Source organism: Pinus tabuliformis, chromosome 5_1 (assembly GCF_031772625.1).
Source record: "Pinus tabuliformis cultivar Carrire ecotype Pingquan chromosome 5_1, CPIR1, whole genome shotgun sequence".
NCBI lineage: Eukaryota > Viridiplantae > Streptophyta > Pinopsida > Pinales > Pinaceae > Pinus > Pinus tabuliformis.
This window is the reverse complement of record NC_142305.1, coordinates 625,750,945-625,771,148: the sequence shown is the minus strand read 5'-3', so window position 1 is coordinate 625,771,148 and position 20,204 is coordinate 625,750,945. Positions and strand designations below refer to the sequence as shown.

The window sequence follows — 20,204 nt, the reverse complement described above, 5'->3', positions numbered from 1 at the left end:
ATTTTTCATAAAACTATAATTTCACATTTTTTAATTTTTTTTTACTTATATAATTCCTTACCTTTTAAATTTTTTCTAACATATTTCATTTTATAAAAATAACATTATAATATTTTTATAAATTATATTATTACTAAAAAAACACACAATTAGCATGAACCAATAAATATTATTAAAAATTAACCAATTTTATACTTAGTATATATTTAATTGATATTAATTTATTACCTTGCAGCTTGTGTATCACTATTATTCTAATGAGATGGGAGGAACACAAGCATTCCCATGAGGAAAGAAATACCAAATCGCTATTATTCTATTGTGATGGCAGAAGCAGAAGCATTACACATGAGGAAAGAAGTTCTTCAATTCTTAAAATATGCCATGAAGGATTAAAGCATGAGGCCATCTCACTAATATTCTAATGAGATTGGAGGAGTACAAGCATTTCATGAGGAAAGATTTTACCAATATGTTAACCAGCAGGGAAAGTTTTTAACAATATGCTAACAACCAGGTTTGAAGAGGATTATTGGAACATTAAAAGAGTAAATGCTATTTTTATGGTGTTAACAAGAAAGTTGACTTTTATAATTTCTTAATTGCCTAGGAAAAGTAATAAAATTATATAAAAATGATTTCTAAATAAATAATAAAATATATTTAATTATTAATTTAAATAAAAAAGTATGACTGATATAGTGACCTGCCTAAATAAAATAGCGTTTGCATTGAAACACCATGGTTGAAGCAGTGGAGAGTTAAGAAGGTGAGGAAGGCATGCACCTACCTAACAGCCTATTTTAAAAATCATATTTATTGAATGAATAAATGGGCAGGTGGAGATCACAAGTCCCTGCCTTCGGTCCCAACGTCCCTTCAATAATTTCAACCTCAATCATTCCACCATAGATCTTTTATTAAATATACATGTTTTTAATAAGCTGTGGCAAATAATTGAATATAAACATTTTAATTTGGTTAATTATTCTGATAAAAACATTCTTTTTGTCAAAATTTATCTCAGATTCATGGGATTTATTTAAAAAAATATTGATCTCAGATTTATGGGATTTATTTTTAAAAAATATCGATCTCTGTCTTTACTATTTATCAAATTCTAAAAATGGTATCCAAAATAAAATACCATATAGAACCCAACAGTAAACACAGTCACATTCAAACCCTCTGACTCACAATCAAAATTTGGAAAAAAACCAAAAGACAATGGAGTCCTGCGCCTTGAGGCAACCAATGAAAATACGAATTATCGTTTAGAGATCACAGTCTCAATTATATATATTTAAATAATGATTTTGCTGGGCTGCCAGAAAAGTCCTGAAATGTGTGCTTGTTGGCCTGAATAATTTAAGGCACGTGCTTGTCAGGCTGAGATGGAAGAGGACCGGATGAGATGGACTATAAGATGGGCAAAACAAGGCAGCTGGGTAGTTGCAACCTGTGAGCTACTACCACCAGCCCCACCCTTCTTTGAACAAGGAAGAGATGGTGCTGATGATATTGTGAGCGACGCTGTAGCTGCACGTGGGACTTCCTAATAGTCTTACGGTCCTCATTAATGTTCTCACCGCCCGCGTCCAAATCCCAGTAAATGCAATCTGAATATTGTATTGGTGTGGTCTATTCCATGCCTTGCATCTCGGATTGATTTGTTCTAATCCTTCTAATAAACCCAGAGACAGCCTTACAGGTAGAGAGATTGCAGGGGGATCTCTGAAGTCTGGGAGGGGTGTAATCGCATTGGGCTTATTGTTCATTAGGTGGTCTGCAAATTGAACCAACCTTTATTGCTACTTAGGTGGTCTACAAATTGAACCTTCCTCTCAGTTGAGGGGCGGCAGAAGTCTGCTGGTTTTAAGGTAATTCCTGTATCCATTGATTCTATTTTAATTTTCCTATTTTAGTTGGTTTTTGGTCTTCTGCAGTGGCTTCCTGGAGAGTACCTTTGGGATTTCCTTTGAGTAACTCAATGCAGAACAGTTCTTATTTTTTGGGCTCCTGTCTCCACACTTAGTTTGGATTTCCTCTCGTCATGACATCATCATTCACACCAGACATATGTGAGAAGTCATTGGGGTTGAACTCCTTGGTTCTGAATGAACATCTAACACATTGGGTGCCAGCGTTCTTATTTCATTTTGGGGGCGAATGGACATCTTATTCATTGGGCCCTAGAATTCCTCTTTGAGTTTAAGCTGGCTCCATGCTTATTACATCGTATTTAGTGGATGCCAGGATTATTTTTAATTTTAAGCTGGCTCCATGCTTATTAGGTACTCATCTTCTCATCATGGCTGGTTGCGCACACAGAGTACTATTGATTTTTTATCATCAAAGTTTCTCCACTGATAACTTCGCTAACTTTGTTCATAACAGAGTTGGTGATACGGAGCACTCTCCAAGTCACCCCCACAACCAAAAGGTGCTAGAATACAGTAGCTAGGTTGGATGAAAGCCTGATTGACTCCATTGTACTAAACCGGAGATGTAGTCAGACAACTCAATGGTGTCTAAACTCTAATTGTTGTCATATAAAGTTTAAACTAATTGGGTCCTCTTATTTGTCAGGGTACATATGTGGATGCTAATGCTGAAGGGTGAAGTGTGTTAATCCTAATTGTAATTTAGTAGCAATTGTGGGTCAGTGGCGACTCTTCCAATTGTGACATGCCCTTTTTGCTAAACTCGCCACAGAGGCTATGATGCCAAAGGGGAATTTACCCTTCAATTTGAATCTTGGTTTGGACGAGCTTTGCAAAAAGCACACTAGTTCACATTTGCATCTTGAAAGTAATATGCACGGCTATACAAGGTAAAAGGTATACCTGTTGTATCTGAAGGCTCTATTATCATTATATGGGTTTCTACGCTGAGGTCTACCATTCCCTCCTCAGAGTCAAATTTTGATCAAGTTTCAACGATTGTTCTGCCTGGATGGATTGATCATTCACTTTGTAACATGTCCTGTCCTTTTCATTCTGTGGAGTCTTTTTTCCTGCATGCCTCCTAGTAAACATGTTTGTCAGACTATTAATCTTACAAGGTCACCCTTTTCTTGTTATTGCTCTGTGTGCTGTTTGCACAGAAGATAAATGTTTCCAATCGCTATTACTTTTGCTCTTTAATTCCTTGCAAGCATTCTTAGCTGAAGAGGAAAAGAAAAGTCAAAGTCAGATCTGACATGTTCTCTGTCATTTCCCTATAAACATAGGCAAATCTATGCACATGTTTATGCCTGAAATTTGGAAAAAATTACTTAGTGGAAATGAAATTCCGTCAACAAACTTTACAGGCATTCATTCTCATATAACATAGGTAGTTTGATCTTCAAAAATGCACATTTCTATCGCTTTTCTGTCCGGGCAAGCATGAACTTCGTTGTTATAAATTGCAGTTATGCGGTACTTTCAAATTCAAACATGAGTGGTAAAAGCTTTGCCTTTGTAGCAATAGGCTCTTCTCTCAGGAACAAGAAACCAGTTGTATTTGGAAGTGTGCTTATTTTGATTCTCGACGTGATTCTGAACTAGCTTTGGACTTAAGCTAAGCTGTGTTGAAACTTGAGAATGGCTAGGGTCCACCCTCTTCCTCTGCAGGGCATTCACATGTGAGATAATTGGCTTTTAACATTCACTCTGTCTTTTGAGGAGTTTGAATACGATTTTAAAAGAGAGGGTGATTTGACGCATGCCTTGGCCCTGTATGGCTTTCTCAGAATCGTTGGTGCAGACCTCCCAAGCAATGACAAGAACATGGGGGCCTATTATGCGTAAAGTTATGTTTGAACGTCAACACTCACCTGGTCAAAATCAAAATAAAAAAATACTGATTATATAGTGACAGTTGTCTTCTCCTCAACAGGCTAAAGAAAGATATAGTTTATTTGACAGCTTGGGAAGCAAAAGTTTACAGCTTGGGCAATAATTTTACTATAAATTTTGAAATTTTTTACCACTACAAACATGGCAAGAACTTACAAGATAATTACATTTTTGAATTGACATTGTTTAGATTTTTTATTGTCTTTGCTTGATTAGGTTGGGTATTCCTTATCAATCCAAAAGAAGAATCTTTGTGTGCTTGGCTCCTTAACAAAAGACTAATATTTCCTGCGTGGAAGCATCATGAAGATGCTTATGTTCACTGTGACCAAACTTATGAGTTATGCCAGGTTTGGATGAGAATTCAGATGCTTTTGAAAGGAACTGAAATGTATTTGCAATTTTGCATCTTACCATCTGCAGATGTTAGCAGTGTAATTGAAAATGTGACCAGAGAATGATTTCTGGGAGTAGTTAACAAACTGGACTGATTGTGCGTTATCTGTCATGAAGTACAATGGAGGAGTCCTAGTCATTTTCATGATAATAACACATGACAAAATCCAACTTAAAGTCTCATTTAAATTAGTGGCTGTCATCTTCTTGTGTTTTTTGGCTGTCATATTTAGTGCATTCTGTTTATCAATTAACCATAGGCTCCTCCAAAGATCTCCTGTTGTTAATGTATAGTTGATGCTTCGAAGAATGCCCAGAATTGGCATATCTCTTTTGCAAGGGAAGGGCAACAAGTCTCACAAATTAGCAGTGGTTGCCAATTGTCTAGGTGTGATGCACTGCTTTATCATGCATGCAGTTCAGAGCAATTAGCTTCCAATATAAAGGCTTCCGTTCAAAAATCTAAATTGTTATGTGTGCGTTTTAGTTTTAACCCATTGTTGAAGTCTTCATTTTAAGAATGCACTCTAGTTGTCCAGGCCACTGCTAGAAGTGTTGCTGTCTACTCTAGCTGTCAGCCAATCACATTTATAAAACAGCCTCCCACATCCAGTTCATTTCCTTCTCTCTCAGCCTTACTGAACCATCATGGTATTGTGACAAGAACTCTAGAGTCTAGACATATAATGGAGTTAGTTAAAATCACAGCTCTCATGAATGTTGCAAACGTAGGCCTGCTAGGTTCATAAAGAGATTCTGAAACCATTAGCTGCCATGTTAAACTCTATAATAAGGGCCATACAGTCTAAAACAAAGCCACTGTAAAGATTGAACTACAAGTAGGACCCATACATAACCTACATTATAAATGGCTGCATTTGTGTGAACCTTATCAATTATGATCAGACCCTGCTTATCCTTCTCACTTTCTTCAACACATTTGTCTTCTACAAATGGTTTAAGGATATCACGATCTTTAAGCAGATCCAAAAAACTGCTCTTGCTCAAGAGATCCATGATTTTCTCTCGACTATTCTTTTTACTCCAAGTCCTCCTTGTTAAACCCCTCTTCCATATATGTTGCCTTTGTCCCTGATACCTCATTTAAAATTATCACTTACTGTATTGTTCTTTGCTTTCCCTTTATTTCATTTCTGGACCCTTTTGTTCATGCAGTAAAGAATGAGATATACGTTTCCTAGAGTTTGACATGTTAGTTGAATGACCATAAGTTTTAATCAATTTGTATATGTTGAATTGGCAGCAACATGTTGTTCCTTTAGGCAGTTACAGTATGACTTAGTTATCACCATTCTTCACTCTTGCAGTTTTAGGTTTTAATCAATTTGTATACGTTGAATTGGCAGCAACATAGTGTTATGTGTTGTTCCTTTAGTCAGTCACAGTATGACTTGGTTATTAACATCCTTTACTCTTGCAGGTGTCTTAGGAAATAACAAAGATAATATGGGGGAAGGTATCCACACTAATGGGATTGCAAATGGGAAGGCTGCAGTGAGGACTTCAGCAGTTTTATCTCAAATTGATGAGTTCTGCTATGCACTCGGCGGAAACAAACCAATCCGGAGTATTTTAATTGCCAACAATGGCATGGCAGCAGTCAAATTTATGCGGAGTGTGAGAGCATGGGCTTATGAAACATTTGGGACTGAAAAGGCTATTTTACTGGTGGCTATGGCCACACCTGAAGATATGAGGATCAATGCTGAGCACATACGAATTGCTGATCAGTTTGTAGAAGTGCCAGGAGGTACCAATAATAACAACTATGCAAATGTTCAGCTCATTACAGAGGTTCGTTTTAGAGTGATACATCAAATGAGCTTTTAATTTTCACAGTATGTATTTGGAGCATATGTACCTTAAAAGCATCGAAATTTTAGCTTTTCTTCTTGACATAAAGTACATATGATTTCCTTGTTTCTTTAGTTCCTATTTTCTCAACTATATTTCGATTCTATTTTGATATGAAAGTAGTCATGCAGTATATGTATTGAGTATTATGGCCTCAGAGATAATGCTATACTGAATTAATTTTCACTCCCCCCACACCCCAAATATAGCGTGTATGGTGATCCATCAATTCATCTCTGCGTTGAGATTTTTTCAATATTTTGAATCCAGTTAGTCTCCTACATTTACAAAGATCTTGTTTGACTATATCGTCATTTGTTAAAACAGATAGCAGAAATTACGAGTGTTTCAGCAGTTTGGCCTGGTTGGGGTCATGCATCAGAAAATCCTGAACTTCCTGATGCATTAATTGCTAGGGGTATAATATTTCTTGGACCCCCTGCTGCACCCATGGCGGCATTAGGGGATAAAATTGGATCTTCACTAATTGCGCAAGCAGCGGGTGTGCCAACCCTTCCGTGGAGTGGCTCTAATGTGAGTGGAATACATGATATTTGCATTGACATTTTTATTATTCATCTGGATCCTAGGAACTTAATTGTTAAAGCGAAACAGCAAACTGGTTTTGGGCAATATTGCATATAGTTACTGTCTCATTTTGCTATTGTTAAAATTCTGTACACTAATGCAGGTAAAGATTCCACCTGAAAGTTGTTCAGATTCAATACCTGAAGAAATGTACAAGGCTGCATGTGTCTATACGACTGAGGAAGCAATAATGAGCTGCCAAACAGTTGGCTATCCTGCTATGATAAAAGCATCATGGGGAGGTGGTGGTAAAGGAATTCGTAAGGTATGTGCCCATTCACTAGGTATTACTTTATTGCTGAAAATGGCTGAAGCGTTGGCTATTTTTTTTTTTGGTATTTTTAGGAGCTGTCGAGGTTGCTTTTTCTCTTCTACAATCTAATTAGTCCAAGCCTTACAATTTCATGACAATTATAAATCTATAAGATTTATATGGCAGATTTTTTTCTCCAAGAAAAAAAATCACCATTTATACTCATTATCAAATGGAAATTACATTCTTCATGTGCTCATGCCCTTTCAGGAGGCTTAGTGAGATATTCTACTATAAGTCTCAATATACATCAAAGTATGTCTTTTAAAGGGCTTTTAAAATCCGTCCATCCAGGACATATAGTCCTCACCTAAAAAACAGCTGGAAAATGTGTCTAAATAAACAAGCAAGTATTGTAGACATATACAGCTCTAAAGAGAAAGGAAAAAAGCAGTAAGCTTCTCCCCACAGAGCATATCATACTCGGATTTCAGAAAAGTGAGAATTCCATCCCTTTCTTTCTCCATCATCACTAGCCCTTAGTGACCTGTTAAGCATCTTCTGAGAGCAGATTCACCTCTACCTTCTCTTCTCTATAATCATGAGTGAATGAAATTAAGTTAAAAAACAGAAACCACCTTCTTCAGCTAATCTCCCATGCACCTAAGGTATATCTTCGGAATCTGACCAGCAACCTTCATCCATTGAATGGCCTAGAGTCTCCATAAACCTGGATCTGCTTAATGTTCATTTCCAAAGTTTTACTAAGAACGATTTTTAAGGCCATGAATTCTGCATAATTATTCGTGTCTGTTCCTAACCTTGCTTTGAACTTTACATATCGACTCATTGAAAGAAACAGAACTTCCCCTGCACTACTGTAATTCTGTGGACCTTGCCTCACTCTATGAAAGAAACCCCACGCCTCATTTTTATTTATAACCAGGTCCACCAGATGCCTTCCATTTTTTTGACTAACAGGCATCCTACAAGCTAATGCAAGGGCCTTAATTTTTTAGTAACATTGAATTGGAGGAATAATTTTCTCTTCAAAAACCACGGAGTTTCCTTGCCTGTCAAATGCCTCATATAGTCAAGCAAGGAACTGCTCTGAACTCTTGTAATTCCTTTTTCCTTGTGCAACACTTAAAGCATTCTTCCATTATATCTCCTGCCCATCCCTTCTTCACCCTAGTTAAATTCTCCAATTCAGACCAGATCTGATTGGCATGCGGACACTTTTCAAAATTTTAAGTAAGTGATTGATTGTTTCATCATTGTCTCTGCACAGAAAATAAATTCCAGAACCACGCCTAGTTCTTTTCTGCAATATCTCTCATGTTAGGTCCTTGCTTTTTATGGTCAACCACATGAAAATGCGTGTTTCCTTTGGGGCCTTTAGTCTCCATTGTTCATATAAACTTCCGTCACCAGTCCAGCTGTTCCATCTCTGAATAAAACATAACTTGGTACCCAAATTGTACGTTGTGAATGCCCAAAGTTGGTTTTTTGGACCAAACAATAGAATCACGTTCTTCCCTTATTCTAACATGGTTTCTCACTAAATTCTCTATATATGCATGCCATTCTTCTGCCAAGTCCCCTTCCAATCCTAAATTACGAGCCTTTAGCGATGATTCTTGTCATATGTTTGTGGTGTTTATATCCACAATCAGATTGCCCTGATCTTGAACTACCTTCAGCAACCTTTCTGGTAGATTATACCCATTTCCGCACCTGATTCATGGATATAGCAATCCTCACTTGTTCCCCATTTCCCACTCTCTAGACCAGTAAATTGCCTAGGCCTAACACAAGGAATGCCCATTAATGCTTTCCAGTGGATAGACACACTTTTATTTCCTTGTGCTTCTTATCCTGTATATCGCTGTTCCAGGCACACTATATATCTGAACGACAATTTGCTTCAGCAGACCTTCAGTAGAAATCATCTCCCATGAGTTCTTTGTTGCCAATGATTCCCTAAAGCAGTAGATATTCTTTAAATTCCATCCACCCTCCTTCTTAGGCTCTGCTATTAGTTTCCATTTGACTAGATGGATTCCTTCGTATTTGTGAAATTTAAAATTTGTTGCAGTTAGCTAGTTATTATTCTCATATCAATTGATTATTTGTCTTTTGCAAAAATACTTATGGCAAATACTAAATAAAACACTACTGCAATTTCACAGAAAATAAATAAACCACATGAGCTAAGAAATTATTGCACACACACACAAATAATGAACACTGATATTTTTGGACAAATTGTCCTTGGAAAAACCCCAAAGGGGAAACCAATTCTGTAGATGATTATTTATATTAATTCTTCAGTAAAATCTGTGATGGAGAAATTACAATCATTTGCTGTAAATTAGCAAACCTTCAAAAAATTATTCCAGTCACTTCTGCAAGTTGATTTAGGTTCGTGGAAGCAATTCCGCCCCTCTGGCTATTGAATCGGTGACACGTGTAGTTCTGGCTTTCGACCCCTCTCTAGCAAACTCGCACTATTGGGAAAAATTCAACTTGGTCTCTCTGGAACTCGACTCCAATTGGCAAACTTGGCCTCCTTGTGTAAATCGATCACTCTCTGGCAAATTATCTCCTTGCTCTAGTAACTCGACCTCTCTGAAGCAACCCGCACCTCTGGGAAACTCAACCTCTATGTAGAAAATTAATCTCCAATAAACTCAGGAAATCGCCGTGAAGAATCTATTCGACAATCTTGTCTCCAAACATTCCTGAGCTCAAACTGCTGGTGCCCTTATGCTATCACTGCGCCCTTGCTATCACTGCAAATATGTGTCTAGATCTCTTAGTGATGTGTTCCCCAAAAGCCCCATGATCTAATCTCAACTGATGGCTAAGATCATCTTGACTTCTAAAAATAACTTTTCTAGAAGTCACTAGAAGAAAACTGATTGACCTCGATTAATCTACATTAATTAAGCCATTTCCTTAAGTTAGACTTAAGAAAATTAATAAACTGGCTAATTAATTATAATTAAGGCACTATTCCTTAGAAACTTTTCTGGGTATTGGAGAAAATTAATCCATTGTGTTCCTTAGCCTCATAGACACAATTTGAGACTAGAACACTTGTCTGAGCTACATAAACTAACAATTTTTCCTCTTCCCTATCTACTCAACCCTTCTGTATTCATGAAAAGAATCAATGGAGACAAGGGGCACCCTTTTCTCAAGCATTTTGAGGAATTGAAAATTTTTGACACTGACCATTGATAAGAATTGCAAAGGAGACTGATGCTACTTACCTCATGGTCTGATTCACTACCGAGAAGTTGAAACCAACATGTATAAGAATTAACCTCATATAATACAACTAGCTTCACTTGTAATATGCTTTAGACAAGTCCAACTTCATTACCATGGCTGGTGTTTTTTTGGACTTTATAGAATTTAGACCTTCTTAGGGAGTGCCGATTACACCTTGCATTTGCCTCCCTCTAGGAAACCAAATTGTTCCTTTGGCATGGCCTCCGAGAAGATGTTTTTTAATCTCACTGCTAGAATCTTTGCCACAATTTTGTAAATAGAAATATATAAAAAATTAGGTCAAAGTTCGTTAAAGCTAGTTGGCTTATCCACTTGTGGTATTAAGGATATTAATGTAGCATTGAAAGCTTCCCAGACCTTTCTTGAATTCCTCACCTCTTCAATCACTTTTATGAGGTCTTCTTCCAGAAGTTCATAGTATTCTATAAAAGAATCTATAAGCCAACCATTTGGCCTAGAGCTCTTATTTCTTTTAAATAATACCTTAACAAGCTTGAACTCATAGATTTAAAAACTGGAATGGGGTTTAGAACTGGCCCACCTATCTAATCGAGTTTCAAACTGGAACTAGATCGAACTTGATTCAATGAACCAAATTTGAAAAAAATACATAAAATAATTATGTTTTAATGAAAACAATATTTTTAAGATTTCAAACAATGATTCCAAACCATTAGAGGCCAAATATGCAAAGTTTGTTCATCTATATATCATGTAAGGGTGACTATATCAATGTTGCGAACATCGGCATCGGAATAAAATAGGCAAGGGTCCGAAAAACCAAAATATCGGGAAAATATCAGTAAAAATCGACAAACATCGACAAAATCAAGATACCATCAAAATATCAGTAAAAATCGGCAAACATCGGCTAGGCCAAAAAATCGTGATTTCAAGATAAAATCGGGATGTTATCAAGATGTTCGTAACAATGGAATATATCAACATGGTACTGAGTGAAATACATATCAACAACAAAATACATGATTAATGAGGCTCGAAATGCCCTCTAGAGTCCAAAAACGACTGAGCCATTGGCCCATGACAAATCACTAATCAACATGATCACTCATCAAACTCATCATTGGTTCCCCACTACTAGAAATGGTCATCAACAAGAGCTACATAAAACACCATCAGGCTTAGAATCTTCAGATTCAGATTCCTCAACCTTATAATATGGTAGAAATTGAAAAGTATTAGCATGCCTAACCGATGATTTTCGTTTGAGTGAAGGGTTCATCTCCTCAATGTTATAATATGGCAGAAAAACTTAACATACCTAATCAATTGTTTTGGTTTGAGTGAAGGGTACATTTTTGTTAAGGCCATGGTAGAGGAGTTCAACAATCACCATCAAAATTAATGTACATAAAGGTCTTCATGCTCTTGGTTAAATGCCATTCTCATACCCTCATACATGATAGAATTCAATGAAAATGTTGCAATCCTACCAATCCTAAAATCTTAAAAGCTGTCAAGTCTACTGAATTTTGAGTTGGATATGAAATTCTACTTTCTCCATATGAAGTCCGATAAGATTGGAACCACTCTCAAACATCTTGAAACAATTAACGGTAATGTTAAAAATTGAAGTAAAGTTGACTGTCAACTTTTACTTTAAGAATTTAATGTTACCATTGATTGCCATTGTTGCTAGGGTTGAGTTAGCTTTTTTGTTTAGATTTAAGGTTTAGGAGAGGGAGGGTTGGTTTTACAGCCAAGGGGGGCTGTTTTGGGAGGGAAACTGCGCCTAGTTTCCTATAAAAGATTTGAAAAACTGCCACATTGGATCCCAGACTCCCCCCACACATGGGATCTAACCGGCCCGGTTTGGAGTAGAATCAGCTGGTTTGACTACCTAGCCGGCACCCAAACCAGATTTTTCTACCGGATAATTGACTGAAGGTTGCTGACAGGCTGGTTTGACCGGTTACTGATTCAAACTGGCTGGTTTTTAAAACTATGCTTGAACTCTTCTTGGATACCTCTACTGATAGCATTTGGTTTGCTTCTTCTGTTACAATCTTGGAAGGGAGGAGGATAATTTTAAAATATCAGCTATATTTGCTTTGTTTGGCTTTGTATAAATGGACTGAAAATGGGCAACCCCCATTTAAGCTATCTTATGGAAACTACATGCTTTGCTGTCATCTAATCTCCTTATTTCCTATATAGGGTTGACTCTCTTCCTGTGATTGGAAAAATTGTGAAATAATTTTGTTTTTCATTTCCTTTCTCTATCCATACTGCCTCACTCTTGATTGCCCATTCAGCTTCCCTTTAGTAACTTCTGTCCTTTGATTTCTTAAACCTGGAGATTTTCTTTTTTTCCCTAAAAAGAACTGTTCTGTATTCTTCTCATACAGATATGCTACTTTAGCTTCCAGCTCCTTTAAGTCTTTATCATTATTTTTATATTTTTCCGAGGCCCAATTTGAAACCGCCACCTTGACCTTCTTTGGAGCAGCTATAAATTTAAAGTTTGCATATCTCTAGAATTTACATCAAAACTGATCCATTGCTCTTTTACTATTTTCACATATTCCTCATTCTCGAACCAAAAGGGATTGAATGTGAAAGGGCTAATAGGCTTGATGTCCCTCTTATCTAGCTTCAAAAGAATAGGTAAATGATCAGATCCACTTCTTGTTGCCACCCAAGTTCTGATGTTTTCCACTTCCATTAATACATTCTTAAAGACTAGGAACCTCTCAAGTCTTTTGAAAACTCTAGCTTCACCCACGCTATTGTCTCTCAATCCGGGATAATCTTGATGGGTTCTAGATCCAATAGCCTTACTTCCTCTAGCTTGTATCTAAAAAAATCTGCTAGATTATCTTTTCTTGTTATGCCACCCCATTTCTCAGATCTGCTAAGGGTAAAGTTTACTCCCTTTCCTATCATCTTCTCATAAAGACCATAGCAATTAATTGAAGTACAACTGCGCCCCAACTCTTGTCCCATGTATTCTGTACAAATTCCTTATACATGCAAGGAAGAGTTCAATAAGGACAAACTTTTTCTCGAACTGGATAATATCCCCCTTGGATTCCTATTAGCATTTCTGAAAAGGCCCATTCCTACAACAGTTGTTGAAAGCTTCTATCATCCTCTTCCATTCACCCATGGTTTGTTGAAGCAGGATGATGTCTAGATTTTACAGTTGCACCAGTCTTACTGGTCCTAGTTTTTTGAAGAGGCTACCCAACCCTTGGATGTCCAAGGATAAAAGTTAAAACAATCATCGAGTAACCATGGAACCCTGGTAGGGGCTTGTCCTATTGTAATGAACCCTCTCAAGGATTTCTGCTTACATTATTGGATTTCTTTCAATGCCTTGTACTGGGCATGATGAAGAAGTGATTTTTTACCCAACATTGTGGAATGAAGTTCTCTTACAGGACCAAAGCCCAGACCCCCAGCTACATCTGCTCCCATCTTCCCAGATTCTCCTTTCCTGGGTCTTAGCACATATCTAGGTTTGGACTGACTGTAGGAATAATCTTCAGGTACTAGTTCTGAATGATTATTATTAGAGGCAGTGCTGTTTTTATTTGCCCCTTCCATTTCATTGTTTGAATTGATGGGAATATTGTCTTTCTCCATGCCTTTGGTAGTCCACACTGGATCCTCTTGAGGTTCCATAAGGTCTGTTTGGATCACTTCCACTGGTTTCCTAGTAGTTGCCACTGGGGATGGCCAATAATCCTTTCAAATCCTTATCCTCAAAATCAAAGCATACCCTATACACTAAAATGTGAGCATCCGATTTTGGAGAGGGTGACTTACCAGAAATGCCGTCATTGGGAATATTTGTTGAACCTGAGTTTTGCAGTGAATTAACTTGCTCTTTACTTCCTTGACCAGCTGGAGCTCCAACATCCTCTGCTTGTGCGCTAACTTTATTTGATAGCTCTTCCTTTTGTATTGTATTGTTTTTAGCTTGCTCCTCGATTTTGTCTAGTATCCTGCCCTGCTCTAGGGACTCGGTTCCTCCCACATTTCCGCCCACATAATTATCATTTTTATCCTCTACATTCTTCTGAATAGCATCCTTTTTTCACCAAACCTTCGTCTTGAATGATTGAACGCAGTCATCAAATAAATGGCCATAGACATGGCATCTGGTGCACCAAAAAGGGATTCCGACATAGTCTATAATTTGCTATATTACCGGATCCGTCAGGCTTAGCGGCTGGATCCTCAGATCCCCGGATCAGAGACGGATTCGGATCCAGATCCACGAAGATCCGCCCCGCCCAACATTTGTTGGTGTATAATATGGTTTGACGTCAGCACATATTTCCAAATTATATTTCAGCGCAGAATCCGTATCTGTATCCGAATCCGAATGGCTCCTAGACTACTCTGCAGATCCATTCAAAGGGGATCCCAACTCCATCTCTACACTGTTCAACAAACCATCTTTCAGGTGTACTTAAATTAAATTACTTGCCACTGTTTTGTGCATTGAGATTTTATATGAACTATCAACTTCAAATGTCCTACCCAAACTGTGTCCAATACTTCTAAGCATCCTATCTGACCATGATCCTAATGGAAGTCCCGGCAGCTCCAACCACACCGGTTACTTGGAGATCAATTCCATCTTTGAGTCAAAACGCGCATGCCACCTTTTTAAAGCCAGTAGTGTTGGACCGGGATACCACTATGACCCTAGAATCTCATATGCATCCGTCTCTGCTTGGAAAATGAATCCAAGCCATTCTCTCAACAACAGGTGGGACTTTGGGTCATATCCCAATATTGGCCTTCAAGTTTTCTATATCCACTATCCAGTGATTTAAAGTTTCCTTCACCGTTTGTCTCCTGTAAATCTCCCTGTTAACGCTTCCCTTGTAAGTCCATATTTTGCCCCAAGTAAATGTCCTTCTCAACCGCCATTTTAACCTGTGTCCTTCTCCTTCTCATAATCTTCCGGAGCGTCTACCTTTGTGTTGTATTGGATCCTCCATGCCTACATTCTTGTCTATGCTTGAAACCAAATAGAGTTCCAAATTCTAGGTTACTACTTACTACCTATAAACCCTTTCCCTTTCTATTCATCAATTGGGTTTTGTTTCTTCGACCAAGAGATTCTACTCAGTGTGCTTTTTGTATCAGCTTGATTCGGCTTGGTCCCATCACTTGAACTCATAAGGATGTTTGTACCAGACGCATGCACTGTCTTATATACCCCTTCGTTCTCAAAGATTCTTCCCCTGACAACATCCTTTACTCTTTTGTCCAGAACCTTGTACTTTGTATCTCCACAGTCAATGCTCTTGTTAGCGCTGTCACTGCCCTTTATGATGCTATTTGGGTCCCCTTTCATATAGTTTTCTAAAGTCCTCTCCCAACAGATCTAGACTCCCCTCATGATGCTTTTCAGGTCCCCTTTTCTATAGTTTTCTAAAATCCTCTCCTGCAGGTCTAGATCCTCTTGGACTTGTCTTCTGCTAGCTTGATTTTTGGTGCTAGGGTCAGTGAGGATACAAAGATCTGGACCCCTTTGAATGGATCTGCAGAGTAGTCTAGGAGCCATTCCTCCTTGGGCTCCTGCTACATCTTCCATCAATCACCAAAGGTCTTGTACATCAGTTGCTATTTTTGATATTTTGAGATTGGGGTTCCGGTTTCTGAACCTTGACGCCACAAGTCTTGGCTTCCAAGTTAACTACCATTCAAGTAAGTTGGCAGGTATACAGCCCTGGTTGAATCTGCCATAGCCATTCACTTATAATTAAAGAGTTGAAGATTTCAAAAAGATTAGAGAAGATAAGATAACATCAGAGATATGTTTCAGGTGATATTGCCTTTCTGCTTCTTGGCCACTCCCTATTTCCCTCCTTGCCAGCAGCTGAGTTAATTGGGGGAAAAGATACAGGAAATGGCGGAGGAAATGGCCATCTACTGTAGGAGAGCTTATCCCCAGATTTGGTTTACTTGCAGGAGAATTCTCACAAAATCATATGGCAGGCTTATTTCATAAACTCTTGTAATAGATCCATTGAAACCAAAGTAAGAATTCTTGAACTCTGCTAATTCTTCTTAAACAAGTCGTTCACTCCTGGGAAAAAAAGTTAAATAGGTCAAATCAAGAAAGGTCATGAAATTTTACTATGAAAATTCCAATATGGATATGGATTTCATTGTACCTCCTATAGTTTTTCACGTGGAAACTATATACTGAGATCTAGGGAAAATACTTATGCCTACAGCCCTGAAATAGGTAGCCTCAATAGCAAGTTGCCCAAGCACAGACTGCAATGATGACAAGAAAGAACAGAAATAGGACAGCACAGTCTGAACGACTTCCCCAGGAAGCTTCATCAACACAGTGGTACTCACAGACACATGGTCATGACCTTTAGTTTGCAGCCTTATATGACAATGTAGTTGGCACTGCTATGGTTAGATTTCACAAGGCCAGTGATAATATATAAGATATGTGTTGGTGTTCTAGGCATACAAGGTTCACAGCCTATTCCCCCACTTTGAAGGTTGCCAGACACTGAAGATCTGCTTGCAATATCGTTAGCCTGATATATAATAAGAATAGTTAGCTTTTTGATCAAGAACATTATCGATAATATTCCTCATCTACAGCCAAGATGGAAATAACCTTTAGCTCTGGAAGACGAAGTTCATATGATGTTTTGTGGCGGCTATCTACCATGTGGCGGGTTCTACCTCACATGTGTGTGATCCTTGCAATCTTTTTCATAACTTTGCAATTCTGTTGCAACCTCTCCTCCACCTGGATTTTCCATGCCATCTTTCCCACTTATTGATGCTAATTTTTCATTTTGTTTTACTGTTTTTGGCTTATCATCAGGATCATCTGATCTGTCTTCCCTGCAGCTAGCCCAAAAATCATCCAATTCCTTATGACTGCTTTCTGTTGTGTGCTCTTACCATCAGGTTCAAGAGATTGATCTCTTTTATTCTTTTTTGGAGGATATTATTCTTTTTTGGAGGATATAGCCACGGCAAATCATTTGGGTGTGCCTTTTCCCTTGCTTCTAATTGTTCTGTCTTTTTTGCTAGGTTCTTGTCATCTTCTTCACATTTCTGCCAAGACTCTGTACTTCTTCCCAAAAACTGATTCCAGCAGCTCCATTTTTTAAATAACCCCCCCAGGCTGGCAGGAATGCCAGCTCTAATACCACTGTAATGTTCCTAGGGGATTTTGCCCGTAGGGTTATTAAGATCACAAGATAACTCTAATGATTTCACAGTATTCTATTCAATTTTAGGCATATATAATATAGGATGCACAACAAGGTAGTCATACAGTGGCTTTACAGTACATCAATAGTTCACATCAGCTGCAATTTAACAATTAACCCCAGGGCTATTGCACCAATAGGCCTGGTTGTATAGTATCAAACCCTCCTAGCAATTTATAAATGATTTCAACCACAGTCGATAACAATCTGATCCATATACTAACTTACAGAACTTGCTGTCTCAGAGACAGCTTGACATTGAATTTACAGCTATGATAATGATGCCTTGGCAGCCCTTTTATCTAGCTGTCGCCTTCTGTGGTATGCCCTACTGCCGCAAACCCTGACGGATGCCCAGATTTATCCACGATTGCCTTCACTGCCTCAGAAGATTCCCAACAGGGATTAGATGCCAGCTCCAGATTGAATCTTCTGCCCTGCGGCCCTTGGTCCTGCAGCTTTTGGCCCTGTGGCTCTGATCTTTCCTCAATCACTGATTCTCTGATCTGGTTGTACCATGGAAACACAGAGGATCTTTGCTGTTTATTATGGTGACCTTTGCTTCTCCTTAAACAGAATTTGTTGACCTAAATAAACCATAGAAAACCCGCAGAGAGTGTCGCTGCTTCCAACTCTCTTCAATCAGACCTTTGGTGACCAGATGAACCACGGAAAATCCACTTCCTTGCTTTGCCCAAACCAGATTGGAGGTGCACCAAGATAACATGCTGTAATGGAGATGAGAAAAGAGTGGATTTGAGCTAGGCTGCAATCTCTCGCCACTGAAACTACTCAAAGAGAGAGGATTAGCTAGGGTGGGATCATCACCACCAAAACTAATCAAAGAAGAAGAGGTCCTAAAACTTTCAGAGCCTTAGCTCAAGAAAACAGAGATATTCTTATCCACAATGATGTTCAAATGATTTTATCTCTCTTTTGTTTATAGATTCCTCACAGGGGTCTATTTTCCTTAATTTAATGTCAGGGTTTACAGGTGTAGCCCCCAATTCTGGCTTTTTGCCCTAGCTACCCCAAAATTGACCCAATGTTGCCCCAAAACATTGGATAATGGGTTTCTCCCTTTATCAAGAGACTATAGCCTAGGGTTGTGGGGGAGCCCCCCCCCTCTTGCTCCCGCTCCCAATTCGCGCTCTGAGCGGGAGCGGCTCTGGAGCGCGCTCCCGAAAACGCTCCTAATAGCCCAGGGTTGTGGGGGAGCACCCCCGCCCCCCTCTTGCTCCCGCTCCCAATTCGTGCTCCGAGCGGGAGCGGCTTTGGAGCGCCTCGGGAGCATGCTCTCAAAAACACTCCGGAGGAGGGAGCATTTTCAGGAGCGCGCTCCCTAAACGCTCTCTGCCTTTTCGCGAGTGTTTAGCCTTTTTTGCAATAATGTTCCAAATGCAATTTTTTTTCAAAGAAACAAACAAGTTTTGAGTGGGGCAGCTTAATGATCAAGCCTATGGCCGTAGTATTGATATGCGATTCATGGTAATGTTAAATTCTTAAAGTAAAAGTCTTCATTTTCATCATTTTACTTAAATTTTTAACATTACCATGAAATGACTCAGGATGTTTGTGAGTGGTTCCAACCTCATTGGATTTCATATGGAGAAAGTAGAATTTTAGATTTCATTCAAAATCCAGCAAACTTATTAGTTTTTTCAGGATTTCAGGATTAGGGGATTGCAATGTTTCCATTGAATTTTGTCACGTATTAGGGTATGGAACTCGTATTTAATCAAGAGCACCAATCCCTCTATGTACCTTGATGTTAGTGACATTGGTTGTCGAACTCCTCTATCATGACCCTCCTAAAAATGTACGCATCACTCAAACAAAATCTTGACTTGACATGCTATGCTTTTTCTATCCTATGTTAATGCTTAGAGGGTGATATAATGACAAAGATCCCTATACATATCCAGAGGTAATGACAAAAATACCTCTGGATATTAATGCTTAGAGGGTGATATTAATGACAAAGATCTTGATTTTCCAACAAGACTAAAAAATTAGACATTTCTCGTGGTGGCAAGAGGCCCAAGCATAAGCAATAGATAATAGATTTACTTGTCTTTTCTAGTTTCTAGTAGTTTTTATAACTATTGACTCTTTCATATTTATTATGATATTTTTTTAAACAATATATGACAATTTAAGTTTGAAGTTGGCAATTATAACTCATTAGTAATGAATTATGAATATGATGCTTCATGAAAGTTGAAAGTTGTTTCATTTCATGTTAGATATTGTTTTTTGTAATGGTTACACTTAGCTTACAAGTACAACTTTGGTGATCAATGATGATAAATGTTATATATTGAATTATGAAAGCTTGAAACTTTAAGATTGATGAATCATGAGACTCAATATGTTGTATGTTACTAACTTGTAGACGTGGTTGATGAAGATTATAACTGCTAGAATCTAGACGATTGTTGTTATATGGTTCAATCTATGTTTTTTTATGTTTTTATATCTAATTCATCATTCCTACATGTTTTTGTTGACATATATGTATCAAAATATAAAAAATATAATTTTTTTTTATATTATGTAAAAAATGCTCTGGGATTCGCTCCCAAACCGGGAGCTTCTTAAAATGTCGCTCCCACACCTGTTTTCGCTCTCGCTCCCTGCTTTCGCTCCCGCTCCCTGCTTTCGCTCCCGCTCCCAAGTAACACTGCTATAGCCTATGAGGTTGGATAGGCTTTT

At 38.2% G+C, this 20,204-nt stretch overlaps 1 protein-coding gene across 1 annotated transcript in view; it reads left to right on the top strand.

Moving 5' to 3' along the window:
- The first annotated feature begins 1,448 nt into the window (after positions 1-1,448).
- Positions 1,449-20,204, top strand: part of LOC149166494 (acetyl-CoA carboxylase 1-like) — a 41,354-nt gene continuing 22,598 nt past the window's right edge. The window contains exons 1-4 of the mRNA XM_089432642.1: positions 1,449-1,880; positions 5,680-6,053; positions 6,441-6,647; positions 6,805-6,966. Of these exons, the coding sequence (XP_089288768.1) occupies positions 5,706-6,053; positions 6,441-6,647; positions 6,805-6,966 (717 nt within the window). The 5' untranslated portion in view covers positions 1,449-1,880; positions 5,680-5,705. The remainder of the gene's footprint in view (positions 1,881-5,679; positions 6,054-6,440; positions 6,648-6,804; positions 6,967-20,204) is intronic.